The sequence below is a fragment of the Palaemon carinicauda genome, chromosome 1, assembly GCF_036898095.1.
Source record: "Palaemon carinicauda isolate YSFRI2023 chromosome 1, ASM3689809v2, whole genome shotgun sequence".
In the NCBI taxonomy this organism is placed as follows: Eukaryota; Metazoa; Arthropoda; class Malacostraca; order Decapoda; family Palaemonidae; genus Palaemon; species Palaemon carinicauda.
The window spans coordinates 73,901,152-73,911,151 of NC_090725.1; the positions used below are offsets into that span (position 1 = coordinate 73,901,152).

Consider the following 10,000-nt stretch of genomic DNA (forward strand, 5'->3'; position numbering starts at 1 on the left):
TTTTAGGTCTAGTACGATGTACGATACATACCTTATGTATATACATATGTGTGTGTGTTTGATTAAACAATTATACTAAAATATTTTGAAATAAGTCAATCATGTAACTCGTAAATAATTATTTTGAAACTGTGTACGATAATTTTGGTTGAAAAACGACAATTTTAAGGCTCAAGTACGATAATCCAGTCGAATAATCTGGCAACCCTGCCCACGACCAACAGACGTGTATCCAGGGTTACCAGATTATTTCCACTGGATTATCATACATGAACCTTAAAATTATCGTTTTTTAAACCAAAATTATCGTACACACTTTGAACAAGATTATGGAGTAACATATATAGTTTATTTCAAGGTATTTTAGTATAATTGTTTAATCAAAAACACACACATACATTGTATATACCCAAGGTATGTATCGTTCTGGACCCAAAATAATCGTACATGTACGATAATTATCGTACATGTACATTATTTTAGGTCCAGGACGATGTACGATACATACCTTAGGTATATACAAATGTGTGTGTGTGTGTTTGATTAAAGAATTATACTAAAATACCTTGAAATAAGTTATATATGTTACTCCGTAATAATCATGTTGAAATTGTGTACGATAACTTTGGTTAAAAAACGATAATTTTAAGGTTCATGTACGATAATCCAGTGGAAATAATCTGGTAACCCTGTCGGTGTATCGTATTTAATGGGACGAATTTCCTCTTCCACAGGGCTATTCAACGGGGCTATTATGCATTCTGGGAACGCCCTGTGCCCCTGGTCTTTCGAAAAGAAACACGCCAAGTATGCAAGAGAAGTTGGAGACCTTGTAGGGTGTAGTATAGATGAAGGAAGTCAAGCATTTCTAAAATGTTTGCAGTCGGTCGACGCCAATCAGATCGCTGTAGCCGTGCAAGACTTGACGGTAAGTTCGCTTTTTTATTGTGTTATTTAATCCCTTTTAAATATTAACCCTTTTACCTCCAAAGGACATACTGGTACGTTTCACAAAATTCATCCCTTTACCCCCATGGACGTACTGGTACGTTTCACAAAATTCATCCCTTTACCCCCATGGACGTACTGGTACGTCCTTGCAAAAAACCGCTATTTACATTTTTTTTGATAACTTTATGAGAAACTTCAAGCATTTTCCAAAAGAATGAGACCAACCTGACCTCTCTATGACGAAAATTAAGGCTGTTAGAGCAATTTAAAAAAACAATATATTGCAAAATGTGCTTGAAAAACAAAATGCCTGGGGGTTAAAGGTTGGAAAGTTCCAAATAGCTTGGGGGTAAAAGGGTTAAGATTTCTGTTTAATAAAGATTTCTCCAAAATTTTCTGCAAATATGTCAAATGGTACTATAGCTAACTGTCCTTTTGAGAAACTGCCCAATCCTTAGATCCATCAACTGCAGACGACAATGATCTACTGCTTGCTACTGTTTTGAGGATATTCAAATAATTTCAGAATGCAAAGTTTGCTAAACTCTCTTTAAGAATGCAAAGTTTGCTAAACTCTCTTTAAGAATGCAAAGTTTGCTAAACTCTCTTTAAGAATGCAAAGTTTGCTAAACTCTCTTTAAGAATGCAAAGTTTGCTAAACTCTCTTTAAGAATGCAAAGTTTGCTAAACTCTCTTTAAGAATGCAAAGTTTGCTAAACTCTCTTTAAGAATGCAAAGTTTGCTAAACTCTCTTTAAGAATGCAAAGTTTGCTAAACTCTCTTTAAGAATGCAAAGTTTGCTAAACACTCTTTAAGAATGCAAAGTTTGCTAAACTCTCTTTAAGAATGCAAAGTTTGCTAAACACTCTTTAAGAATGCAAAGTTTGCTAAACTCTCTTTAAGAATGCAAAGTTTGCTAAACACTCTTTAAGAATGCAAAGTTTGCTAAACTCTCTTTAAGAATGCAAAGTTTGCTAAACTCTCTTTAAGAATGCAAAGTTTGCTAAACTCTCTTTAAGAATGCAAAGTTTGCTAAACACTCTTTAAGAATGCAAAGTTTGCTAAACTCTCTTTAAGAATGCAAAGTTTGCTAAACTCTCTTTAAGAATGCAAAGTTTGCTAAACTCTCTTTAAGAATGCAAAGTTTGCTAAACTCTCTTTAAGAATGCAAAGTTTGCTAAACTCTCTTTAAGAATGCAAAGTTTGCTAAACACTCTTTAAGAATGCAAAGTTTGCTAAACTCTCTTTAAGAATGCAAAGTTTGCTAAACTCTCTTTAAGAACGCAAAGTTTGCTAAACTCTCTTTAAGAATGCAAAGTTTGCTAAACACTCTTTAAGAACGCAAAGTTTGCTAAACTCTCTTTAAGAATGCAAAGTTTGCTAAACACTCTTTAAGAACGCAAAGTTTGCTAAACTCTCTTTAAGAATGCAAAGTTTGTTAAACTCTCTTTAAGAATGCAAAGTTTGCTAAACTCTCTTTAAGAATGCAAAGTTTGCTAAACACTCTTTAAGAATGCAAAGTTTGCTAAACTCTCAATTGTTTAAAAATGGGAAAAGTATATAGCTCCGAGAAGGATCCCTCATTGGTTCCTTAACGAGTTATTATTATCATTAATATTATAAGACATGCTACAACCCTAGTTGGAAAAGCAAGATGTTATAAGCCCAAGGGCTCCAACAGAAAAAAATAGCTCATTGAGGAAAGGAAATAAGGAAACAGATAAGCTACAAGAGAAGTGATAAAAAATCGAAATAAAATATTATAAGAACAGTAACAACATTAAACTAAATTTTTCTATATAAACTATAAAAGCTTCAAAACAAACCAGAGGAAGAGAAATAATATAAAACATGCTCAAGTGTACCCTCAAGCAAGAGAACTCTAATCCAAGACAGCGGAAGGCCATGGTACAGAGGCTATGGCACTACCCAAGACTAGAGAACAATGGTTTGATTTTGGAGTGTCCTTCTCCAAGAAGAGCTGCTTACCATAGCCAATGAGTCTTCTACCCTTACCAAGAGGAAAGTAGCCACTGAACAATGACATTGCAATAGTTAACCCCTTGTGCAAAGAAAAATGTTTGGTATTCCCAGTGTTGTCAAGTGTTTGAGGACTGAGAAGAATGTGGAAAGAATAGGCCAGACTATTCGATGTATGTGTAGGCAAAAACAAAATGACCCGTAACCAGATAGTGGGATCCAATGTAGTCATGTCTGGCCAGTCAATGGACCCAATAACTCTCTAGCGGTAGTATCTCAACGGGTGGTTGGTGCCCTGGCCAACCCATACACTTCCCCAATTCTAAGTTACCTTATTGCTACAAAGTAATATTAATTCTTCACTGTAAACTCTTGCAAACCCTGTTCCAGAGATAGTTGACCAATGTAATTTCAAATTTGAGAAGACTTTTGTGCCTTTCTTGTCACTCTCGATTTATAAATTCCTACTTGTATAAGCAAGCCCAACGTACGCAATAGCAGTGTAATTGTTCAATATTAACGAAAAGACATTATAATGGAAAAGGTTCTAAGTATTTCCTTAAACGTGCAACTGTTAATGAATGGAGCAATATACATTAATGTTGACGCCAAACCTATGGCTAAACCAGTTCTAAAGCAATTAAATGCAACAAAGACATTACATCAAAAACTCTCAAATATCTTCTTTGGATACAGACAATAAATCAGAAAGTTAAAAGTCAAAATATTCTAGTATATTTCGACAATTTTTCAACATACTAAAAAACAATTTCATCAAATGTTAAATTAAGAATCAGGAAAAGAAAGGTGAAGCTGGATTTTGATTACCTAATTTACGATGAAAGTTCACTCAAAGTACCAAATCTCAACTACACTCATTATTAATGAAAAGCTAAGCGGAGTTTACCAAATCTGCTGTTTCTTTTTTTTTATCTTTTATTATAAAAATACAATTACATTTTTGTGTAATTATTCTATTTACAAAAATATAACAAAAATATAACAAAATATAGATATTAATTCGTGTTTACAAAAATAAATAAATAAACATAAATCAAAATCAAAATACATAGTCTAGAAATTCTTTTGTTATGTACTTTGCTGTTTCTAAACAAGAATAATTCCATACAAGTTAATTCATCCTTCTTGGTAACATCCAAATAAAACAAAAATAACGAAACGAAGTACAGTAGTTAGAAATTGAATTCTCACAACATTTTGAATTTGATTACTTTTTCTCTTTTTGTCTCGCCTGTACATAATGCTATTCATTGTAACGAATATCAAGTACATCATAAATAGCTACATTCGAAAAACGCCATTTAAATTTTGAACAAAATTTCAAAGAAAAAATTATGGCATATGCTATTCGGTTAAAACTTTTTTGAAACTTAAATCTCTTATCTATAACACTGATATTGAAAGATACATTGACGAAAATATTTAGATTAATCTATTTACTCGGTTTTGCTGGACCAGTTTTAAGTGCTTCTAGGAGAAGGACACTCTAAAATCAAACCATTGTTCTCTAGTCTTGGGTAGTGCCATAGCCTCTGTACCCTGGTCTTCCACTGTCTAGGGTCAGAGTTCTCTTGCTTGAGGGTACACTCCGGCACACTATTCTATCGAATTTCTCTTCCTCTTATGTTAAAGTTTTTATAGTTATATAGGAAATATTTATTCTAATGTTGTTACCGTTCTTAAAATATTTTATTTTTCCTTGTTTCCTTTCCTCACTGGGCTATTTTCCCTGTTGGGGCCTCTGGGCTTATAGCATCTTGCGTTTCCAACTAGAGTTGTAGCTTAGCAAATAATAATAATAATAATAATAATAATAATGTCCAGGTGTTTGAGAGAGATTTCCATTTAACCCATTTCTGGACGGCAGGTGTCTGTGGGTGTGGAACCGATCAAATATTCAACTACAGGTATGGTTGAATATTTGACCGGTTTTGCGCTCCCAAACACCTGTCGTCCAGAAATGGGTGAAAAGGAAATCTCCCTCAAACACTTGGACATCCACCAACTTATATAAGTGTACTGGTGAGAGGGTTACTAATGCATGCACAAAAACTGGCAATTTCAAACTTTAGTTACCTATCATGATCGTAATATTCTGAAAATTTCGAAGTTTAATTTTCAATTTTTTATTTATATGAATTGAAGTTCTGGAGTAAATAAAATTGTCATATATTACTTTAAAATATTCCTAATAATTCAAATACTGGAGAGATGAAAATCTAGCCCGGATGAACTCGAACTCGAGCTGAGTTATAGCAGTATCACCAAAAAGATTTCGAAGCGGCATCTTCAAAATTCCTCAAGTTCTTGAAACCTAAAGTTCAAATAAGAATAATACAATCATGATTTATAACATGATATCTCACTGTGCCAAGTTATGGTAGCATTAAAAATGATTAGCAATGGTTTCAATATGATGATAATCACAAAATAATTTTCTGACCTGTTTCCTTGAAGCTTTTCCTTGAAGGGGCCCTCCCTTGTAGCTACCCCTTTTACCCCCACCATAAGGTTAAATTTCGAGCACATTTTACTATATATATATATATATATATATATATATATATATATATATATATATATATATATATATATATATATATATATATATATATATTCTTTTTAAATTGCTCTGACAGGCTTAATTTTTGTCCTAGAGAAGTCAGGTTGGTCTCAATCTTTTGGAAAATGCCTGAAGTTTCTCATAAAATTATCAAAAATATGTAAAATCATTATATTCTTTTTAAATTGCTCTAACAGCCTTAATTTTTGTCATAGAGAGGTTATGTTGATCTCAATCTTTTGGAAAATGCCTGAAGTTTCTCATAATAATTATCAAAAATATGCAAAAACATGTAATTAACAGTGTTTTGCAAGAACGTACCGGTACGTCCTTTGGGGGTGAAAGGGGTAGCAGCGTTTTGCTTATGCAACCAGTAATGCCATTTGGATAGTAAAAAGTAACAATCAGATTGCCTCCAAGGGCAATAATAATAATAATAATAATAATAATAATAATAATAATAATAATAATAACAATAATAATAATAATAATAAAGGTATTAATAATAATAATACAAATAATGATAATAATAACAATAATAATAATACAAATAATAATAATAATAATAATAATAATCCTTTCCTCGTACTTCCAGAAGTGGTTCGTCTTTCCTTTGATGGCTTCGCCCAGAGTGGATGGAGATTATCTGCCCGACCATCCTGTTCGACTAATCCGAGAAGGACGTTATAACAAAGTCAATCTCATAACTGGAGTCACAGCTGATGAAGGAGCAATATTTTCACTACGTAAATACAACCTTTTTTTAAATTAACTTCCTATTCTTAAGTTGTACGTTTCACATATAATTTCAAAGCAATTAGTTTGAGCCCAACCTTTTTTAATTAACTTCCTATTCTTAAGTTGTACACTTCACATATAATTTCAAAGCAATTAATTTGAACACTTACAACCACCAGATATTATGATTCCGGCCTCTAAAATCTAACTTTGTAATCACGCAATTATGATTCCGGCCTCTAAAATCTAACTTTGTAATCACGTAATCATGATTCCGGCCTCTAATATCTAACTTTGTAATCACGTAATCATGATTCCGGCCTCTAAAATCTAACTTTGTAATCACGTAATCATGATTCCGGCCTCTAAAATCTAACTTTGTAATCACGTAATTATGATTCCGGCCTCTAAAATCTAACTTTGTAATCACGTAATTATGATTCCGGCCTCTAAAATCTAACTTTGTAATCACGTAATCATGATTCCGGCCTCTAAAATCTAACTTTGTAATCACGTAATCATGATTCCGGCCTCTAAAATCTAACTTTGTAATCACGTAATCATGATTCCGGCCTCTAAAATCTAACTTTGTAATCACGTAATTATGATTCCGGCCTCTAAAATCTAACTTTGTAATCACGTAATTATGATTCCGGCCTCTAAAATCTAACTTTGTAATCACGTAATTATGATTCCGGCCTCTAAAATCTAACTTTGTAATCACGTAATTATGATTCCGGCCTCTAAAATCTAACTTTGTAATCACGTAATTATGATTCCGGCCTCTAAAATCTAACTTTGTAATCACGTAATTATGATTCCGGCCTCTAAAATCTAACTTTGTAATCACGTAATTATGATTCCGGCCTCTAAAATCTAACTTTGTAATCACGTAATTATGATTCCGGCCTCTAAAATCTAACTTTGTAATCACATATAGCTACTTTGTTTACCATTTCATCTTCCAAATCCAACTTTGCTATACAAAAATCAATACTTTTGCTCATTTATCATTTTCAACTAAACACGGTGGTTGTCATTTAAGGAGTAATTGCCTTCGATTGAGTAATTTTGGTAAGTGTTATAAAGTAATTATAATCAGGATATCTGGTGTAATCAATTATAGGCAAATCCTATCATTTATAAAGTAACATATCCTATTAAGGTTTTTTTTTTTTTTAAGTATCCCAATCTCCCCATATTCCTCTTGTCCTCAAGTGAGTCACACTCCCCCCCCCCCCATTTCATGAAATCCTTATTGTCCTCAAGTGAGTCACACTTCCCCTCCCCCCCCCCCATTTCATGAAATCCTTATTGTCCTCAAGTGAGTCACACTTCTCCTCACCCCATTTCATGAAATCCTTATTGTCCTCAAGTGAGTCACACACCCCTTCCCCCATTTCATGAAATCCTTATTGTCCTCAAGTGAGTCACACTTCCCCTCCCCCCATTTCATGAAATCCTTATTGTCCTCAAGCAAGTCACACTCCCCCCCCCCCATTTCATGAAATCCTTATTGTCCTCAAGCGAGTCGCACTTCCCCTCCCCCCATTTCATGAAATCCTTATTGTCCTCAAGTGAGTCACACTTCCCCTCCCCCCATTTCATGAAATCCTTATTGTCCTCAAGTGAGTCACACTTCCCCTCCCCCCATTTCATGAAATCCTTATTGTCCTCAAGTGAGTCACACTTCCCCTCCCCCCATTTCATGAAATCCTTATTGTCCTCAAGTGAGTCACACTTCCCCTCCCCCCATTTCATGAAATCCTTATTGTCCTCAAGTGAGTCACACTTCCCCTCCCCCCATTTCATGAAATCCTTATTGTCCTCAAGTGAGTCACACTTCCCCTCCCCCCCCCCCATTTCATGAAATCCTTATTGTCCTCAAGTGAGTCCCACTTCCCCTCCCCCCATTTTATGAAATCCTTATTGTCCTCAAGTGAGTCACACACCCCTTCCCCCATTTCATGAAATCCTTATTGTCCTCAAGTGAGTCACACTTCCCCTCCCCCCATTTCATGAAATCCTTATTGTCCTCAAGCAAGTCACACTCCCCCCCCCCCATTTCATGAAATCCTTATTGTCCTCAAGTGAGTCCCACTTCCCCTCCCCCCATTTCATGAAATCCTTATTGTCCTCAAGTGAGTCACACTTCCCCTCCCCCCATTTCATGAAATCCTTATTGTCCTCAAGTGAGTCACACTTCCCCTCCCCCCATTTCATGAAATCCTTATTGTCCTCAAGTGAGTCACACTTCCCCTCCCCCCATTTCATGAAATCCTTATTGTCCTCAAGTGAGTCACACTTCCCCCCCCCCCCCATTTCATGAAATCCTTATTGTCCTCAAGTGAGTCCCACTTCCCCTCCCCCCATTTTATGAAATCCTTATTGTCCTCAAGTGAGTCACACTTCCCCTCCCCCCATTTCATGAAATCCTTATTGTCCTCAAGGGAGTCACATTTCCCCTCCCCCCATTTCATGAAATCCTTATCACCTACTTCTATCTATATATTCTTCCCCCTTTCTCAAAAGTTTATTCAAACCTTATAAAACTTCAGGTACGGTTATTATAATAGTTTCATGGCTCCCTCCATATTCTAAGGCAAAGTTGACAGCATATTTTGAAGACATGGATATGCCATTCTTCCATAGATTAATTCTTATTTTGATCCGGATTTTTGTTCGTGTATTGTTATTCATGATGTGAGAACAAAGCCTTAGGTTTAAAGGAGGGGTTATTCATGATGTGAGAACAAAGCCTTAGGTTTAAAGGAGGGGTTATTCATGATGTGAGAACAAAGCCTTAGGTTTAAAGGAGGGGTTATTCATGATGTGAGAACAAAGCCTTGGGTTTAAAGGGGGGGGGGGTTATTCATGATGTGAGAACAAAGCCTTAGGTTTAAAGGAGGGGTTATTCATAATGTGAGAACAAAGCCTTAAGTTTAAAGGAGGGGTTATTCATGATGTGAGAACAAAGCCTTAAGTTTAAAGGAGGGGTTATTCATGATGTGAGAACAAAGCCTTAGGTTTAAAGGAGGGGTTATTCATAATGTGAGAACAAAGCCTTAAGTTTAAAGGAGGGGTTATTCATGATGTGAGAACAAAGCCTTAAGTTTAAAGGAGGGGTTATTCATGATGTGAGAACAAAGCCTTAGGTTTAAAGGAGGGGTTATTCATGATGTGAGATCAAAGCCTTAGGTTTAAAGGAAGGGTTATTCATGATGTGAGAACAAAGCCTTAGGTTTAAAGGAGGGGTTATTCATGGTGTGAGATCAAAGCCTTAGGTTTAAAGGAAGGGTTATTCATGATGTGAGAACAAAGCCTTAAGTTTAAAGGAGGGGTTATTCATGATGTGAGAACAAAGCCTTAGGTTTAAAGGAGGGGTTATTCATGATGTGAGATCAAAGCCTTAGGTTTAAAGGAAGGGTTATTCATGATGTGAGAACAAAGCCTTAGGTTTAAAGGAGGGGTTATTCATGATGTGAGATCAAAGCCTTAGGTGTAAAGGAAGGGTTATTCATGATGTGAGATCAAAGCCTTAGGTTTAAAGGAGGGGTTATTCATGATGTGAGATCAAAGCCTTAGGTTTAAAGGAGGGGTTATTCATGATGTGAGATCAAAGCCTTAGATTTAAAGGAAGGGTTATTCATGATGTGAGAACAAAGCCTTAATTTTAAAGGAGGGGTTATTCATGATGTGAGAACAAAGCCTTAGGTTTAAAGGAGGGGTTATTCATGATGTGAGAAC

General features: G+C 35.2%; 1 protein-coding gene across 2 annotated transcripts in view; it reads left to right on the forward strand.

Moving 5' to 3' along the window:
- LOC137648994 (venom carboxylesterase-6-like) overlaps window positions 1–10,000 on the forward strand; it is a 139,535-nt gene that overhangs the window by 112,325 nt on the left and 17,210 nt on the right. For both annotated transcript variants that reach the window (XM_068382146.1, XM_068382145.1), the window contains exons 6-7: window positions 735–928; window positions 6,111–6,261. In XM_068382146.1, the coding sequence (XP_068238247.1) occupies window positions 735–928; window positions 6,111–6,261 (345 nt within the window). The remainder of the gene's footprint in view (window positions 1–734; window positions 929–6,110; window positions 6,262–10,000) is intronic.